This window comes from Rutidosis leptorrhynchoides, chromosome 3 (assembly GCF_046630445.1).
Source record: "Rutidosis leptorrhynchoides isolate AG116_Rl617_1_P2 chromosome 3, CSIRO_AGI_Rlap_v1, whole genome shotgun sequence".
Taxonomy (NCBI): Eukaryota; Viridiplantae; Streptophyta; class Magnoliopsida; order Asterales; family Asteraceae; genus Rutidosis; species Rutidosis leptorrhynchoides.
The window spans coordinates 531423923-531445543 of NC_092335.1; the positions used below are offsets into that span (position 1 = coordinate 531423923).

Here is a 21621-nt window from a genome sequence, read left to right on the forward strand (position 1 = left end):
CGAGTAGTTTGATTGTAATCTTTTAATTTTTTAATTGTCGTGATGTTTTAATTTTTAAATTATTGTAATTTCAGTGTTGTTGTCGAGTTTTATATCTTCCTTTATGTTTCGGAGCTCTTCGTCTTTTTAATCTCTTCTCGATCTCTAGTAAAACGAGTAATGGTCTAGAATTTGTAAGTATGGAGTTTCGAATGAATTTAATGTTATAATCAAGAAAGAATGTAATAGCACGATTTGATTCGTTAAATTACCAGAATCATTGAGAATAGAGCTTTCAAGAATATACTTTCTTGATATGTTCATAAGTTAATTTGAATAAAAGAGTTATGTAACATAACACATGATGGTGGTATGATCTACTGTGAATCATCATGTCCCATTAGAACTCAGCATGACTTACTGTAATATAATTACGTTGATCAAGTGTCATTATATTATACTAACTCATGCATCAGTTCTCAACATTACTTCAATAACATTCATATTTTAAGCTCGAAAGTTTACAGAATATAGAAACTAACAGTTTCTATATGATGTAATACTGATAGCACGAAGAGATTAATGATTTCAGATAAGAATAGTTATAAAAATATCTTCAGAAATATGGGGGATATTTATAATGAAAGATATGATAATATCTCGGAATATCTAAGATCAGAGGATGATAGAAACTATTGTCCGCAAGGGTTTAGAGTAAAGAGTAAGATTTTCGCTAAAGACTTTAGCAGGCATTGAATCATTTCAATTCTTTGAAGTCAAACTTATTCTTTGTGATTTGTCCACGGCTTTCTTCATAGTTTCGCATAATCTGCTTTTCGGTACTAAATTTTCTATTGAATGTTTCCAATATAATGATACATGGGAAGCACGAAGAGGTATATAATTTTGGACGAGAATATTTATGAAAATAGCCTCAGAAATATCGAAGATATTGATGATGATATTTTGGAATTTCTAAGTTCGATGGTTGATGGAGAAAGATTTTTCAGCAAGATTTTAACATGACTTCGGAGCAAGATATTCTCTAAAGATTTCAACGGATCTAGATTTATCTGGTTTCTATGAATTTAGGGTATGTTACTTGTATTTCTCCTTGGTTTCCTTTATGGTTAGCTCAATCCGATTTTCAGTTCCAACTTTTCTGAGCTTTTCCAACATACTAATCTTTATCATCAAACCTTCGATGATTATGGTCGTTTACGGTTATCTACAGTTTCTGCTGCTTCATTCAGCTTTTTCAACATTCAGAGTATTGATTTGTGACTGAGTGCTTTTCAGAATTTCAGAATGAGAGATCATAATTCTAAGAGATATATGTCATATATATAACTGTTGATGTAAGTATGCTGTGAGTTTTCAAAGTACTGATTGCTGATTCCCGGTAATTGTTATGGCAGTTCTAGTTATAAGATGCGGATGAGTATATGATAGGGTTTCAATGAATAAATATAATGATTTATCAGAGAGATTTAAGCCAAAAAGCAACAAGGTTGCTGGTACGTCTGCTGGTAATATGGTGGAATATAAAAGAATTCTCCGGTATCAAAAGGGTAATTGTATATATCAGGATTATAGTAAGGATACTTCGAATGAAAAGTCGAAGTTGACTTGCTGGAGCTGTGACAAAATTGGCTACTTTAAAAAAATCGCAAAGTTATTTTTGCTAATAAATGTCAAAGATCTGACGTGGCTACATGTTAAACTTTTACTAAGTTGCCGAGAGTTTCTCAGGTGCATAACTATATGCATAAATCTTTCCTTCCGTTAATGAAGTGCGGTTGATTCATCCTATCGATTGAGGTGTTTTCAAGAATCATGAAAGGTTTGAACGCAGATTGTAATCATCAAGATACAAATGAGGGTTAAGATGAAATCAAGTGGCAAACTTGAAGAGATGTTTAGTTTCATATGTTATATTCAATATTTTAATTCATTTTAATTGTCCAATGTTATTAGTCCACAGTCGATAGTCCACAGTTGACAGTCCAATAATTCATATATATAATATTCGAATTAATTAATACGTATCGTGACCCGTATACATGTCTCAGACTCGATCACAACTCAAATTATATATATTATTGTAGAATCAACCTCAACCCTGTATAGAGAACTCGTTCATTACTGCATATAGAGTGTCTATGGTTATTCCAAATAATATATATAAATGCGTCGATATGATATGTCAAAACCTTGTATACATGTCCCGATATTTAAAGTGCGTAAAAATAAATAACAAAAATTTAAATGACGAATAATAAAGTGCGTAAAGTAAATAACATAAATTAAATGACGATAATTAAAATTGCGAGAATATAAATTGCGATAACTAAACTGCGATAAATAAATTGCGATAATTAAATGGTAATATGGAATTAGCAGTTAACTAGTAACAGTTATCGTGGATTCTTAACAAAATTTCTCATAGTTAATTTGTCTGTTTCTAACAAATTTTATTTTGTCAAATGTTTTCTTCATTATGCCACTTGTTGAATTCTGATAGGTCAAAATCCAAATATGAAATTGAATGAAAGTGATTATTCTGCGGTGAACGAATTTGTATATCGGTGGATGTAAGTAGGATAGTATATGACTTGTTGAAACAGATTCGAAGAACGTACAATGTAACTTATTAATGTGAAATTTAAATAGTTTTCGGGTATTACCTACCCGTTAAAATATTTTCACCATTAACAGTTTGTACAAGAGAATTTTTAATTACAATCTTTATGAAAACATATATACATATATATTTTCTTCAGATGTATTCATGGATTTAATGAGTTAATATGATATTAAACTCATTTGCTTTTCGGTTGGAACTAGAATAGATAATCTCTAAAACTTTAGAGATTACATATTCGCCATGTCGAACGAAGATAAATGAGGTAGAACGATACGTAGAACGAAGATCATACTCAAATTACATATGATGATATTAAAGCATGGATTGTTGATGGTACTGATGCTGTTATTGATTGTACTGTTGGTCCCAGTGATGTTGCTGAAGCTGGTACATTTTGCACCATATTCTCCGAATTGATTATTCGAGCGCGAAGTTCGTTGACTTATTACTCCAGTGTGATTGTCGGTCGGAACGAGCGGATGAATAAGGTTCAGAATTGTGAATAGAATATGATCTTGTCGAGTTACCCTGGAAATGAGACTGAAAATGGTGTCTCGAACAGGTTCGCCGGTAAACGCTTCAGGTTCATTGTCAAGAGGTGAATTCGGTTGGTGGAAGGGATTGCCTTCTGCGCGTTTCCATTACTTAAGTCAACTACGAGCCCATCAGATGAATTGATAATAGCTGATTGGTTTATTCATGCCGATGACGCTGTTTTCGGAGCTTAGGTGAACATCTATGTCGGAATAGCTGTCGGAATAACTATCGGAATAGCTATCGGAATCTGAGGGACTCGAACTGGTTGCAGGATTCATCTCGTACGATCAGATGAAGGATTTTCAATAAGAAATAGATTATAGGATGTAGATTAGTACCCTGCAATACATAATTTACATATGCATATATAATACTAAAATCCCATAAGTTACGGAGGAATCTACGAAAGTTGTCAGGCAAAGTTACAGTAACATAAGTTACGGAGGAATCTACGATAGTTTTTAACACTAAGATATGAATTTTGTCTATACACTATTCATGCAGTCAATGCAGTAAAACGTGTCTAGACTAAGAATGATAAACAAGTGATTCTCTAAGAATGATAAGCAGGTAATTTTTGACACAAAATGATAAGCAAAACTTTTGATATGCAGACACGGTCGAAGTCCAGACTCTATAATGCATCCTAACGACTTATCCGTTAGACACACTAATGCAGACATGGTTCGCTAACACCACCGCTCTGATACCAACTGAAAGGACCCGTCCTAATCCATCCGGACGAAGTCCATATCGATTACAAATGATTCACAATAGTTGGTTACATCGCGAGGTACTTGACCTCTATATGATACATTTTACAAACATTGCATTCGTTTTTAAAAGACAAACTTTCATTACATCGAAAGTTGACGGCATGCATACTATTTCATAATATATTCAACTATAACTGACTTAATAATAATCTTGAGGAACTCAACGACTCGAATGCAACGTCTTTTGAAATATGTCATGAATGACTCCAAGTAATATCTCTAATATGAGCAAATGCACAGCGGAAGATTTCTTTCATACCTGAGAATAAACATGCTTTAAAGTGTCAACCAAAAGGTTGGTGAGTTCATTAGTTTAACATAAATAATCATTTCCATCATTTCAATAGACCACAAGGTTTTCATTTCCAGTTCTCATAAATAAGCGTCCCATGCATAGAGACAAAAATCATTCATATGGATTGAACACCTGGTAACCGACCTTAACAATATGCATATAAGAATATCCCCATCATTCCGGGATCCTCCTTCGGACATGATATAAATTTCGAAGTACTAAAGCATCCGGTACTTTGGATGGGACTTGTTGGGCCCGATAGATCTATCTTTAGAGTTCGCGTCAATTAGGGTGTCTGTTCCCTAATTCTTAGATTACCAGACTTAATAAAAAGGAGCATATCCGATTTTGATCATTCAACCATATAATGTAGTTTCAATTACTTGTGTCTATTTCGTAAAACATTTATAAAAATTGCGCATGTATTCTCAGTCCCAAAAATATATATTGCAAAAGCATTTAAAAAGGGAGTAAATGAAACTCACAATACTGTATTTTGTAGTAAAAATACATATAACGATATTGAACAATGCAAGGTTGGCCTCGGATTCATGAACCTATATCATTTATATATATGTCAACACATATAATGGAAATCAAACAACATTATATATATTTAATTATGTATTAAGATTAATATTTTTATATAATTATAATAATACTAAATCAAGGATAATAATAATAATAACGTTAGTAGTATGGGCAATAAAAATAATAAAATGTTGCTTTTAAAAAAATGATAATTTTTATAATGAAAATGATAGTTTTTAGTGATAACAAAATAATAATTTTAGTAGGAATGATACTTTTAATAATAATAGTAGTTTTAAAAAAAATAAGTTTTTTTTTTTTAATAATAATGATAGTGATAGTAAAATTTTTGATAATAATACTTAAATATAATAGTAATAATAATTTAACTATAATCTTAATAAATATAATACATGATAATTAATACTTATACTTATAATAATAATAATAATAATAATAATAATAATAATAATAATTATTATTATTATTATTATTATTAATACTTTATAAAAAGAAAAGAAACGCGTTAGGTGGTGTAAATCCCCAAATCAGATCGAGAGCAGAAGTTCAAGAGAAGAAGAAAGAAAGAAAATTAACGGGTAATCGATCCCTAATCTTCTTCATCTTCAACAGGTAAATCCAGCAACAACCATCGATGAATAGCAGGTCATTGGTTTGTCATCACCTTCGTTCACTTCATTATCGGTGTCCTTCATCTTTGTCAATTATCATCCTTCATCAATTAAACACGTAATCGATCTATTAATTGGCGATGTAGGTAAATTTGATTCTTTATTATTGTTTTAATTTCTTCATCGTACAATAAATTTTCTGTATTTTTCTTAATTAAATCAATTACGAACAGTAACGGCATTAGGGTTTTAAATGATGATGATGAATCGTGGTAATATTAAAATAGGTGATGATGGTGATCGGTTGGAAGGTTTGATTGAATGTAAAACCCTAAATAGAAGTAGCAATTGTGCAGCAGTAACATTTGGTTGCCACGTCTGGTACAGGTTGCTTACAGGATGATGATTGGTTCCTGAAATACCCACAAGGTATCCATCATATGTAACAGGTATGGTCCATTCCTTTGGAAAGATAGCTAATTTCTGATTAATCGAACGGGTACATATATTTATATGCAAATCTTGGTTTTTCTAACATAAAATAATTTGAGGTATATATAACAGTTAAAGTCTTCATTATATTAGAATTTACTAACTGTTCTTGCATAAAATTTTATTAGTTTGCAGACTGTCATATAGATTTGATTGTGGTTTCATTATAATGAGAATATGAGTAAGGTTGTTTCAAAGAAAAAAAAATATTTAGTATGAATACTTATTATGTGCCAATTGTGTTGATGTTAGTGTAAGGTATAATAAATGAGATTGGTGTTATATATAAATATGAAAGGTTGTTTGTGATTGGAACAAGGTTGTTTGGGCGTTGTCTCTGTATTTACATCAGGACCCTGGAACGATCTCTTTTGTAAACAACTTTTGGATCATAGAGGAAGGTAATAAATCATGTATTTGTATCCATTCATTTTAATTAGCTTATGTGAAATCTTGTATATCTATTAATCATACTTTCACTCTTTCATATCTATATATACATGTACTTTGTTATGTGCTAAAATCAAAGGTTTTGTTGTGATCTTACTAGAGTAGTAGCAGCAGTTGATGTAACAGTTCAAGTGAGACAGAAGACATAGCAGCAACATCAGGAACAAGAGAGGAGAAATTAATTAAAAGGTGATGGCATTTAATTACAACAGAAAACAGAATTCAATAAAGAAACAGCAGCAGTATTTTGAGTTATGTGTGTAGGTTGTAGCTGTCTATAGCAGAAACCTACGGTAGTAGCAGCAGGGTTCTCGAAGGGTTCTTGGAGTAGAGAGCATGCATACAGCAGCATAGGTTTAAGGGTGCTCATTGGTGGTTCGGTTTGAACAAGGAACATATAATTTGCAGGTGTTGGGAGGTGCTAAGTGGGTCTGGGTATAAATTGAAGAGAGACAGAAAGGGAAAACATTTGACGAGTTCATAACCAAGGTGGCATGGTGATCATGGTTTGGTGATGGTTTGGACTAAACAAAAACAGAATATTTATCAGTATATTAGTCTAAATCGAGGAAACATTTGGTAGTGTTCGTTGTCGATTCAAACAGAATGAACAGCGGTTGCAAGATTTAATTGGGTTTGGATGATGCTCGTGTTTAGTGGTTTGAAGGTGGTTTACGAAGAAAAAGAAGTAGGAAGTATAAATGGGTTTTTGATTTTACTTTTTGAATGGCAGTTAAAGTTGTATAAAATGTATGGAATGATTGAAGTAGAACATGATTGGATTGTTGAGATTGACTTGTAACAAATTCACACAATATTCAAACTTGAGCAGTGGATGAAAGGAACTTAATCAGATAAAAAAAATAAAAGTGAACTGATTTGTGCCAGAGTTTTGTATTGTTATGTATATTTCAATTCAATCGTGCCAATTAAGAGACAGAAACAAAATCACCTAAAAAGTTGATAGATACTTTCAACTAAACACATATTTTATGTGTATCTATATATATACACAGTTTATAATGATGATAATAATATCAATACTTCTAATAACTAATAATTAAATGATTTAATAATAATACTAATAATATTAATAATAATAATGTCTAATAATAATACTAATATTAATCATTTTGTTAATAGTTATAAAAATGATGATATTAAGAGTAATAACAATAATAAATCATGTATCACATTTCACTATAACAATATTAATATACTTTCTACATTTTATTTTGTAGTTACATTTATTTATTTATTTAATATATTTAATATATACTTATTTACATGAATAGCCATTTACATATACTTTTCCATTTATGATTAAAGGCTCGTGAATCGTCGGGAACGGTCAAAGGTTAAATGATTTCATGATACAGTTCAAAAATTTTGAGACTCAACATTACAAACTTTGCTTATCGTATGGAAATCAAATAAGATTCAGGTTTAAATTTGGTCAAAAATTCTCGGGTCGTCACAATTTAATGGAACATTCTAGATTTCTTTGCATTTTATTTTCTTTTATAATTAACATAATTTATTATATATTTATTTACATTTTTTGGGATATATATATATATATATATATATATATACATATATATATATATATATATATATATATATATATATATATATATATATATATATATATATATATATATATATATATATATACATATATTTTTATTTTACAAATTTACATTTGTTATCCATTACTTAATCATTTTATCTATATACTCGTATTTATATTTTATTTACACTAATATTTAGTACATACTTTTTAATACATAATATATACACTTAATAATAATAATAATAATAATAATAATAATAATAATAATAATAATAATAATAATAATAATATTATTATTATTATTATTATTATTATTATTATTATTATTATTATTATTAGGGTTAGGGTTACATTAAATAGTTAGGGTTTACACTAAATGATTAAGTTTAGGGTTTAGTTCATTAATGACGAGTATTAATTACTTAATTTAACACGTCCGGATAACAACCCTAATATAAAGTATGAATCAACAATGAAACTCTAGGGGCATTATAGTCATTACAGAGTAAAAAAATGAGGGTTGTTATAACCACCAAACAGGCCAACAGGGTGATAGACCACCAAATCACCGTCCTTAAGTTAGAACCCACGACAACAATGTAAAATTTCATTTTTTCAACGAAATGTTTCACCTCAAATATTATTGTTTTATGCTAAAATGCAAGTTTTGAAAGTGAGCATTTACTTTTAAAACCTAAAATTTTCATGGGTTAAACGTTTCACATAACAAATTGAAAGATTTTTAACATTATACCCAAAAATGCTATAACGTTTTGACTAATGTTAAGTATTACTATAACAAACAGAAATCCTATTCAATAGGTCACATGATTTGTTCCTTCGGAAAGTCTGTCAATGTTCATGGTGACAGCCATGTAATTATCCTCAACTTCAGAGGTAAATCGGTAATTGAAAAACTTTGTTTTGTTATCTTTTTACAACTTTTTTCACTTCGTTTCTTCCCTTGTTTTTCATTCCTTAAATTTTTAAATGTTCAATTAACTGCCTGTTAACCGTCTAAAACTACCTTGCAGCGAAGCACAAATTTTTTTCCCTCGTTAAGGAACAAAGAGTGTTTTTTGGGTTCGCAGAGGAAACCTCCCTAGTGACAACCACATTGGGTCTCCCACTTGCGAGTGAAACCCTTAGGTGACGAGCCCCCCGAGCGACGAGACCTGTAACATGGTGAATTGAGCAAATTAGACCAATTTTAACCCTGCCTGCGACGTCACGGGCAGATTGTGCACTTTTTGGCCAAAAAGTGTAATATGCCTGTGACATGGCAGTGTCAGATTTTGACCCTCATTAACCCCAACGCCCCATTTCAGTGTCAAATTGATGTAGGTCCTACCAATTTTATTTTTTCTTTTTGCTTAAATATTAATAACAAATATATTACATAAAATAAAATACATATAAAATATAAAAAAAGACATAAATTAATATTTCATAGGATAAATAAAAAATTGCCTTGTGTAAAATAAACTAAATCATACGGAGTACTATTTATTAAATAAAACAAAAAAATAATAATACATGATTTAGTAAAAACTAAAAAGTTAATATTCATAAAATAAATAAATAAAAATAGCCCAAAAATTGTTTTTGGCTCAAAATTTGTCATAGGCCCCAACAAATAAATAAATAAAGAAGTGCTGGCTTTTTTTTTTTAACCTAATCAATACATCCCTCCAGCCTCCATCTTCATCTTCTAAATCTCTTCCATTATCGTTAAAATAAGCTAAACAGCAAAAAAAAAAAAAAAAAAAAAAAAAAAAACTCAACAGCAAATAAAAAAGCTCCAGAAAAGTCACCCAATAAGAAGTCGACACGTATCACTCACGCCTCTTTCTTTTTTCCGTCGGAATTGTAACGGATGCCGGTATTTCGTCACCGGTAATGCCGCGTTAATGGCATCACCGGGCATCAGCGGCTGCCAGCGTGGGTGACGGTAGGCGGGTGACGCTGCGTTGGTTGTGGTCTTAGCGCCCTCTTTAGTCAAGAGTCTAATTAATTCAATCTTAGATAACAAGAATTAAATCTGAGTTTCCTACTTAATTGAGAACTCGGTGGCCACTTGTAATGTGCCCAAGTGGTTAAAAACAAAGAATGTTCTTTAGCACTAAACTAAGTCACGAGTTTGGTTAGTACTTTTTGTGATATTCTGGATTAAGAGTGTTCTTTAACATTAACCAAATAACATTAGGGTTAAAACTACAAATACGCTATATACTTTCACTTTTGTTCCAATGTAGGCTATATACATAATAAAATACCAGTGTATGCTATATACTTTCAAAAAGTGTGCTAATGTGAATGCATTGAACTTGTTAACCGTATAAGACAAAAATGAGCTAACAAAAGTGAAAGTTTATAGCCTACATCGGAACAAATCATTATTGTACATAACCTACATCGAAACACAAATGAATATATATAACTTATTTGTAGCCATATAAATTTAAAAAAAAATGTTAAAAAATTGATTTTACCGGTTCAGGAGGTAACCGGTCACCAATAGCCTATATTAGAACATGTCTAATACCGCACTTCCCGCAGAATGTTTGCTTTGACAAGGTTATCAACTTCTGCGCATAACCAATTACTGCGCTCAAGAGCCGTATGACGCTTCTTTTTTCTTACGGGTATTAGTGATGGATTGGCGTTCAACTTATGTTCCGTAATATCACGCGGGACCCCAGTCATGTCTGTTTCTTGCCATGCGAAAATATCTGCGTTTGCGGATAATATTCCATGCAATTTTGCCTTAGTTTTGGCTGACAAACCTGCGCCGATTTTAATACGCTTGTCCGGATGCAATCGATTAGCTATGACCATACTGCTTTCAAGTTGTTCTCCCATGCTGGGAATGTTTACAGGCACAACTGAACCACACAACTCGGTTGTTTGATGTGACGCAATTGTGGCAACCCCTCCCTTCGTAGGAAACTTAATCAAGCCATGCACCACCGATGGTATAATGTTAAAACGTCGTATGAAATTTCTCCCAAGCAGCGCATTGTACCGCGAAGTTGAACGAACCACATAAAAGTCAACTATCTCATGTCTGACCAACTGCGGATCCCTATCATCTGCAAGCTCTATGATTAGCTCTATCCGGCCTAACGGCCATGAGCTTTCTCCGCTGAACCCCGATAACGTAATATCAGGCTGGCGTAACTACGCTTTAACTTCTGCAGGAAGGAAATGATAGCAATGCTCATACGTAATATCGACACCACTCACGGTGTCAACATGCATGCGCTTAATCTGTATTCCGCAATTAGAGATGCGACACTTGATGACAATGGGCTCATTAATTGTGTTGATTGACATGACATGAGGGAAAGTGATTGGGAGAAGCTCCCAATCCTGGTGATCATTGTACTTTCTCCGCTGGCTGACTTTCTCTGCGTCGACCATATTAATGGTTAGGTCGGCGTTTTTTGTTTTATCAACTTTTTGCCATGCAAAAGTTTTAGCCTTCGACCCCTCCTTTGCGGCTTTTCCCTTGTCCTTCTTAGGTGGTTTTAGGTGATCCAATTTACCTGCGCGCAGTGCCTCAAGCACTCGTTCCATCAAGTTTTTACATCGATTCGTGTCATGACCGTAATCATCATGGAATTCACAATACTTTGTTTTATCCCGCTTACCAAATTCTGTAAGTGGAGTTGCAACCGCAAAGGTCGCGCACACTAGTTCAGTTGCCAAAATTTCCTTTGGTGTTTTAGACAAACTTTTCAGCAGCGCATAGTTCTGATTATTGATGCCGCGCTGGTTATTATTTTGATAATTGCCACTTGATTTCCCTTTATCATTTCTAATAGGACCACCGCTAGGATACCTTCCGCGAGAGTTACTTCCGTTGTTCTGATCACGCGATCGATCATCATCGTCTTTCCTTTCATTGCGCGAGCTGGCGGTGGGAATATCGTTATCTTCGCCACTCCGCATATAATCATGACATTCTTTAAGTGATTCAGCATAAGTTGTTGGCACCGTATAGCGCAAACGCTTGACCAACGTTGGGTGACGCTCTGAGTTTATACCATGTATGAGTCCGGAAATCTGCTGCTCTGGCTTAAGATCTGGTATACGCAGACACTCATTAGTATATCTTGTGAGAAATTCACCCAAAGATTCCTTGGATTTCTGCACAATATCATGACATTCGATATGAGTGCGTTTGTGTGGCCTCTGATTCTGATATTGCAGCAAGAACTTCGTCCGCAGATCCATGAACCCGGATATGCTACCTGATGGGAGTTTATTAAACCATTCGCGAGCAATGCCCTGCAGCGTCATGGGAAATATCTGACATGCAACCGGATCCACCCAACCTTGGGTGCGCATTGCGCCTTCGAAACGCTGCAGGAAGTCATCCGGATCTGTTAAACCATTATAAGTACCCAGTGTGTGGGGTATCTTTGGCGCTGATGGAAACTGATATGCAGTTATATGCGGAGGAAACTTATCAAAAGTAGTTGGTAGCTCAAAAGGTAGTTTAACGGGGTCACCTTTGAGCCCTGCGAAGAAACACTTCATCATATCCTGAACAAAATCAGGTTGCGAAAATAGGTGGACTATGTCACGAGGTGCCGCCTGCATAAATTGGCTTGCGAGATTCGCCTGCCCCTGAATATTTTGCCAAGGTTGCCCCGGCGTTTGCGGATATAACCAAGGCTGATGCGTTGGAAAAGAAGGCAGGCTTGCCGGCGCAGAGTATATGGGTAGCTGAAAAGGTGCCGAAACCTGTGGCGCAGATGACTGCGAGACCTGAGGATATGCCGTTATAAGTCCAACCGTATGCGCAGTGCTTTGTTGTTCTGCGGTTATCGGCGTCCAATGAGAATTGGCATCCGGAATGACACCGAACCCCCAATTATTAAGTAATGCCTACGCATCCGCAGGAGTCAAAAACTGAGAAATTAGACGCGGTGGTTGCCAAGGTTGCAACGGTGTAAACGATGAATTCTGCTGAATACTCTGCGTCTGCAGAGGGATTGAAACCGTAGTACTATAAATAGGTACCTGGCCACAGCATACCACGTGCGGGCCTACTGTTTCACCGCTAGTGCCTACCAAGATGACCCTTGGATCCACTGAGAAAAAATCCAACCGCGTGGTTATGACTGGCGAGTTTGCCCTTGACGGTGTAATCCCATCTGGATATATCGGTTTATACCTCTGAAAAGGCTCGCCGGATACAGGTGGAGGATATGGCGCGTATCCCTCCCCCGTAGTCATAGCTTGCGTCTGCTGATTACCGGACGGCGTGTTTTGATTATCTGTTTGAGTACGTTCCGATGAGTCCCCGGAAGTCATGATACTGTATAAGAAAAAATTCAAAAAATTTGTGAATAATAAGCCTTATAATTCAAAACTTTAAAAGAAAAAACAATTAAAACACGTCTTGAACTAGTTCGACTCTCAATGAAAGCACCACTTGATCATGCATATTTTTACCATAGGGTTAATATGCCTGTACAATACGTAAAAAGGGGGGGTTTAAGGATCTTAGAACAAGGCTCTCCGGTCCGGCTACCGTGAATAACCCTGGCCGACATGATGATGTCGGCGGGGTGGCCGAGTGATTAAGTCCACCTTCGATAATGGTCGTTGATTGGAAGGCCCCATATAAGGCTGTAGGTGCTAGTCAACGAAGAACTAACCTGTTAACCTTGAGAAGACGAGAGATGATGCTGGTTACGTAAGATGTGTGGTTGATGATTGTTACGTAACGTGGTTGTTTTTTTAGAATGATAAGTAGGGTTTGTATATATAGGCAAACCCTAATTCTAGAACCATCCGAGATAATGGTAATCCCTTCCATAACCAACTCCCCCGAATCACGGATATAATTATGAAAAAGATACGTACTTGAGGACCAAGTAACCGCCGTACCGGAAACAAAGGCATTCGATACGAATCCGCATGCCGCATACAAAGTACACGCATACGCATGCTAGCGAGTGCCCGCATACGTATATATTGCGCATGCGGGTTGCGGTATCATTACTTTGTAAAAGTATGTGACTTACACTAGTAATTTATTGGGTATATAGCCTACATTGAAACAAAAGTGAAAGTATATAGCGTATTTATAGCTTTAACCCGTAACAGTAAGTATAATACTTGAAAAAGAGGTATTGGGATCAACCATTTATATCGTAAGAAAGTGATCACCGGGGTTAACTTATTTGTCTTTAAAAACGGCAGTACATAATGTACAAATCAAAAAATACATATAGAGGAGTATAAATGTATTATGTTCACTATAAGTCAATCATATCATATATTTTTTTATAAAAAGCTAAACTCACACATTATTACACATATATGTAAATCATGTCTATAGCAGGATTTGAACCATCGATCTCATGGTACCTGATGATTGAAAAGGTTACCACGATACAATAAGGGCCAATGACGCTTTGATATGTCAATCATATATCAACATATATGGTGACAGTTATTAGGTATATATATAAATGCTTTATGAGTTTGTTATGAATCAACTACATTATACAAAGGGGCGGAGATTATTAGGGGCAGGAGGGGGCTCTCGCCCCTCCAAAAGTTTCAGTATTTAACGGTATTTTGTAGCCCTTTGAGTTACGGACGTTTGGGCTTTTGAATAAACTAAATCGGAGTTCGTATGAAGAAGATATGACGAAAATGGTGAAGGCGCGCCAATTTTGTTTTTATCAACAATCTACTTCATTCTTCCATATCACTTAGGCATTTTTACCTTGAAATCAATTTTAAAGCTAAAGTTAAAAAAATTAACTTAGATAATGTACAATTAGAATCGATATTGTCACCTAAAATTTGTATGAAATATGGAATTTTGTCCACCAAAGTTCGCGTTTTTTTTGCTCAAAAGATAGCACATATTAGACAAAATTTAACCCCTCCAACCGCAACATTCAAGCTCCGTCACTGACTATATGATATTAAAATAGAATTACTAATGTATTTTCAAGGTGGTTGTAATAAGGACATGTATCGGTGTCACACAATAACGCGTCTTTAAGAAGTTGAAATTATCTTAAGTATTGGAATTTACATTTGCAGTGTTATTTAGTAATTCAATCCACATTTTAATGTACGGAGTATTATACATAAAATAAATATAAATTTTAACAAAAACACGAATTTGTTGTCGTTACCGCTTTAGCAAAAAAAACCCCAATTTGGTGTCGATTAGGAAATTGATGGGAATTGGTTGAAAACCAAATAGAGTTGCTTTTTACAAAGATCAGGATCGGGATAGTGATAGATCATGAAGAAAAGAATCTTGATATGCCACCTCATAATTATTTTTTTTAATTTATTCCCTTTATATCATAATTTCACTTTATTAAAAATACATGTAATCAAAGTGGCTTTTTCTTCAAACCCCACTATATGAACGTCATCTGAAAACATTGATCGCATGATAACAAACATGCAACCTCGATAAAAAGTGCTAAATCATCAAAACCTTTTCATTTTTAATTCCAATACATTTTCCCAATTTATATGTTGTTTTCATGGAAATTTCCAAGAACATGCAATTTGTTGCTTTTGTAATGAGTAGGATGAAACTTACAGTATACAACAATAGTACTCAATCGTTGGTTATGAGCTTTAATTCTTAGTAATTTTCGATTGTAGGTTAAGCTTGAAAGTTGTTCATATATATGTTGTTCGGGGCTTAGGATGAAGTTTTTGGATTATTATAAAGTATTAAGGTTTTTTTTTTTTTTTTTTTTTGAAGGAAAAAAAAACAATAGTACTCAATCATATGGTGGATTTTAAGTAAATAAACTATATAATTTTAATTATGTGTATTTCATTCATAATATAATAATAGTTACACTTTGTATATGATGTGCTAAAGCTAACTTATAAATTAGGGAAAATTGATTGAAAATGCATTGAACTTTACCACTTATCCTATTGTATGCATCATACTTTCAACTCTCCTATTGTATGCACTAAACTATTTTATTTGTCATATTGTATGCATTCAATCACTTACAGAACATGTATCCGGTTGCTACTCCACCTTTTGGTCCCATGTGGGTATTTATATCTATATTTTATTGCGTACGTGGAAAGCATTTCTCCGGCCCAAAAAAAATCCCTTTTCACCATCACCACCGATCAAAATTCTATGCAAAATTCAACCTAAGATTGAGTCGATTGTTGTATCATCACCTGTTCCGAAGGTAAGTATTACGTTTATTGCATGATTTGAAGTTGTATTTACCCTAAAATTATAATTTTAGGTTTTTTTTTAAATTAAAAAAAATAGGGTTTTTTGATGCTAATCTCAAAATAATATTGTAGGATGGCTGGAAGGGGTTTTGATTTTGAAATACACCATGATGGTTCTTTTGTCTTCAACCCAATTAGGTACGAGAATGGCAGTGTTTTACCCATCTTCATTGATAGAATTGAATTTGAAGAGTTCTGTGAGTTTTTGGAAAAGGAAATCGGTAGGCCATTCAACAATTTGTATTATGTTTGCCCAGATACAACACTGAAAAATGGTTTAATGCCGTTACATAACGATGATAACTTGAATGTGTTGTATGATCTTACTTGGTGTTATGGTAAAATAGATGTATATGTTGATCATTACAATGACGACTTAAGTGAGTATGTAAGCAAACAGGAAGCTGCTGATGATGAGTTTTCTTACATGGATCTACTGTTATTAGAAGAAAACAAAACTCAAGAACCTCAAGAGCATGAAGATATAGTTAATACTGACAGTGATCCTGGAAGTGATATTGATAGTGATACTCCTTCCATAGATCACTTATCAGAATGTGAGGAAGAGTTAAAGGAACTTAGAACTTTGAAGGCAAATGCCAAAAAAATGCCAAAACCACAACCTAAGCCAAAAGTTAGGTGTCCAAGCAAGATCAAATAATGTTAAAAATGAAAACTGTATGATAGATGTAGTGGATGAGCATGAGGAGTTTATGAATGAACTTTTGAGGAAGTTAAATGGTGATGAACAAGTTAGTGATCCTTTTAAAGCTATTGTAGCAGTTGAAAGCTTTCCAATCCACGATGACAAAACCAATTGGAGAATGAAGAAACCAATATTGAGTGAGAAGTATGTTAATGCAAAACAGTTTAAGGATTGTTTAACATATTATGCCCTAGTAAATGGTTTCTCATTATGGTACCATAGGAGTAGTGAAAATGAAGTCATTGCAAAGTGTGGCCAAAGACCACTTAGATTGAAAAATCCAGATGCAGGTACTCTAGGTTTTTACTGTATTATATTCATGTAATTATCTTATGTGTATATATATTAATTATCTTTTATTATAACTGATAAATAGGTAAAAAAAAAAAAAAAAGGAAGTACAACAGGTATCCTAGTGTGGGTAAGGGTGATGAACCAAAATGTTCTTTGAGGTGCTTTGGTAGAAAGATGAAAACTGAAGATTCATTCCAGGTTGTATCCTTAGTTGATGAACATACTTGCGTTAGAAGTTTTAGGTTTAGAAGCTTAATAAATTACAAGTGGATAGGGAAAGAGTTTGGTGACAAAATTTGGGCAAATCCAAATATTAGATTAGTGGACATTGCTGATTTGGTTCTTAAAAAGTATAAATGCTCAGTTACCCTCAATCAGTGTAGTAAGGCAACGACATGGGCATTATCTGAGTATGATAAGTCCATACAACAACATTATGCCCTGTTAAGGTCTTATGGTGATGAATTGTTAACCAGCAACCCAGGATCAACAGTTAAAATTGGAGTAACTCAAAACCCTGATGGAAAAGTATATTTTGATAGGTTTTATGTGTGTTTGAATGGACTGAAAAAAGGTTGGAAGAGAGGTTGTAGGAGGATAATAGCTTTAGATGGTTGTTTTTTGAAAAAACCTAATCAAGGAGAGTTGCTGACTGCAATTGGAAGAGATGGAAATAACCATATTTACCCTATTGCTTGGGCTGTTGTGAGTGTGGAAAACAAAGATAACTGGACATGGTTCCTTGAGCTTCTAGCAGGTGATTTGGAAATTAATGGTGGTGTTGGAATAACCCTTATGTCTGATCAACATAAAGGGTTAATAGAAGCAGTGAAAGATGTAATGCCTTATGCTGAGCATAGACAATGTGCTCGGCACATTTATGAAAATTTTAGGAAAAAGTATAGTGGTGTTGAATTTAGGAATCTTTTCTGGGCAGCATCAAAAGCTTCATATCCTGTTTTGTTTGATACAATAATGGATAGAATTAGGGCTGCTAACCCAAATGCAGCTACTTACTTAATTGAAAGAAATCCAAAAAGTTGGTCAAGGGCTTTCTTTGAAACAAACAGAGGGTGTGAAGCAGTAGAAAATGGTTTTAGTGAATGTTTTAACTCTGTGATCCTAACATGTAGACATAAGCCCATAATAAAAATGTTAGAATCAATTAGGGTTATTGTGATGGAAAGAATGAATGTAATGAGAAGACTTGGTCAGGAATGAGTTGGTGATATAGCCCCAAATATTATGAGAAGACTTGAAATTAATAAAGATCATCACAGGTAAACACACAAATTATTTTATTTATTTTGATTAAGATTACTAATTTTGACTAGTTTTGACTAAAATTGTCTTATTTGTAGGTTCCGGACTACACATTTTTCAGGTGGTTTTGAATTTGAAGTGAGGCACAAGTCTGAAGCTTTTAAAGTTGATGAAAAAAATGATAACTTGTAGTTGTAGGATGTGGCAATTATCTGGTTTACCATGTCCCCATGCTTGTTCAGCTATTTTTGCTATGGGTAAGTCTCCAAAAGATTATATTCCAGCATGGTTCAGAAAAGATATGTATATTGGGACATACAGTACATATCTTAGACCAGCTGGTGGAATATCATGTTGGGTTCCAAATAACTTGAACAAACCCCTACCACCACAACCTAAAAAAATGCCTGGAATGCCTAAAAGAAAGAGGAGAAGAGCTGCACATGAAAGTGGTAGTGGAGTTAGAATACCAAAAACAGGTGTTGTTATGACATGTCAACTATGTCATGAAGAAGGGCATAACAAAAGAGGCTGCAAAAATGTTCCAAAGGACAAACCTGTTAAGGTATCTAAACCTCTTGTAAGGCCAAGGAAAGATGGCAGGCCAAGTGGTGCTCAGTCTGGTGTTGGTGCATCTAATACAGCTGCTGGATCTCATGTGTAGGTGTGGTTATGAATTGTATGTAGCTAGTCTTTTGTATCTCTACTATTTAGCTAGTCTTTTGTATGTTGCCTTCTGTTGATCTATCTAGTTAGCTAGTCTTTTGTTTTTATTACTAATTAGCTTGTCTTTTGTATGTAATGTTATGATATCAGAATGGCAAAGTGGACTTTTGTAAACAATATTTTAGTTATATATTTCGAATGAATGGCATATAATCTATTTAAAGTATGTTTTGAACACTTGCATACTTTAACTTTTGTTTTTATTTGTCCAGTTAGGTACTGTAATAATTAAAGTAGTGAATGGGTCAACTTGCTTTGGTATGGCATGCCTGATATTGGGTACTTTTTGACCATTTTTTGTGTAGTACATTTATACCCGAACGATGTAGGGAAAAGTTTGTTTTAGAGTCAAAAGGCAAAAGTTGTGGAAAAAGTTGGTGGAATTTGGGACCTGCAAATAGAGTTTTGCTTATTTTACATCTACTTTTGCACACTATATTGGATAAATGGTTCAACAATAAAACCCAAACTATGAAGTCAAAATAGATCACTAAACATAATAGGATTGTCATTACATTAGCATTGTCATTACATGATCATTGAAACCATTACATTGTCAGTATAACCAACACTTACAAACCACATGAGTTTCATCTAAAAACTAATATACCAACTGCAATACACAAGACCACCACAATTCCTAACATACCTACAAATAATTTATCATAAATTTTGAGCTTCGACTTGACCATGGATAACTCTTCCAACAGTTTCAAATCTACAACATCATGATTGCACATACTTTGAGACTCCAATCGCTTGTTCTGCAAATACATTTTATAAAACAGATCCTTGTAGTATTGGCTTGGAAGCTCATCATCAATGAACATAAAAACCTTACATTTTCTTCTTTTATCCTGCAAAAATCAACACTAATTAGGGAAATATTGAAAAAATTAAAAATTAGGGCAAATTAAAATTGGGGTTAATTAAACACTTACAAAATCTGGACAACTGATGAATCTTCTTCCTGGGTTTTTGGCTGTCCATGCTATCTGGTCATACAATCGATGCCCACAATCGCAATAATTTCTTCCTGGATTTGGAGTCGTGATGGTGTGCCTGGAAGAAGATGAAGAATGAGTAGCCATCGTTTAAAATTGAAGTGAAGGAAAGAGTTAGGGTAAATAAGAATAAATAAATTAATGGATGATGACATGGAAAAAATATTAGGGTGACTGGTTACACCTCAGATTGTTACCGGTTGTTACCCTTTTAATACATACAATATGACAAATAAAATAGTTTAGTGCATACAATAGGAGAGTTGAAAGTAGGATGCATACAATAGGATAAGTGGTAAAGTTCAATGCATTTTCAATCAATTTTCCCTATAAATTACTAGACAAAATGCTTACAGATTATTACATATATGTTCAGGCAACTAAACCCGATCATGCAGTAGTAGCAAGTAAAATGATTAGTTCGATCCACAAAGAGCCGTTAAATTAGGAATTATTAAACTAATAATTATCCTAAGTAAATTAGGAGATTTTTTTGAATGATTTGAAATAAACGAAAAGTAAATAAAAACAAGAATTAATGGAGACAAAAATATTCACTCACAATCAATTCTCTATGCTAGAATTGCTTTATTAAACCCGTCATAATAACTCATAATGTGATACACTACAATTATCTTTCGATTTTCACAATTTCTTAACACCTATTTATCCCAGAATCTGTCACTATTTTAAATAAAAGTTACTTCGTCACTAGTCAAATTATCATGTAACATCGTCTAGGTTTTACTTTCATAAACCCTAGGCTTTACTGTGTCCAATTCTAATCACAAAATCAATTAACTTTTAACTACTCAGGAATATAATCCGATTCCAGATTAATTCGATATCCTAATTTAACCTCACAATTACTCAAGGTTGTAAAAGTTGCGAGTCGGGGACGCATCGGTCGAGACCTAAAAAGGACGCGTCGGCCGAGTCGGGGACGCGTCAGAAACGCATCGGTCGTTGACCAACGTTGACTTTATTAATAATTTCTTAAATATATATTTATATATGTATAAAATAGTTGATTTTGTACTATAAATTTCTTAATATAAGAACTTGAATTTAAATACAATCAAACTTCAAACTCAATTAATGTTACCGAGTACATAATCAGTAAGGACACAGAGAAAAGAGCGGCCCAAAAAATGAAAACAAACCCTAATTTTAAAACATATCACATCTTGACGAAAATTTGACTGATTTTGACCGTTTTTGACCGTCTTTGACAGACTTTGACCGAATTTTTAGCTTTGACCGTCTTTTGAGTCGTTTTCAGAAAAAACGGGGCGGAAAACCCAAAAAAATGACGCATCGGCCGACGCGTCGGCCAAGTCGGCCGACTTTTACAACATTGCAATTACTTTAGGAAATAAGTGGTTATTATCACTATCGTCAATTACATTGGTTTCTCGCATACAATTCAATAAATCCTAAGTTATTTA

At 33.8% G+C, this 21621-nt stretch overlaps 1 protein-coding gene across 1 annotated transcript; it reads left to right on the top strand.

Annotated features, from left to right (window-relative positions):
* Window positions 1–16860: 16860 nt before the first annotated feature.
* Window positions 16861–19107, top strand: LOC139901932 (uncharacterized). Its single transcript, XM_071884596.1, has 3 exons — window positions 16861–17207; window positions 17282–18253; window positions 18636–19107. The coding sequence occupies exons 1-3, from the start codon at window positions 16861–16863 to the stop codon at window positions 19105–19107; spliced, it is 1791 nt and encodes a 596-aa protein (XP_071740697.1).
* The last annotated feature ends 2514 nt before the right edge of the window (window positions 19108–21621 follow it).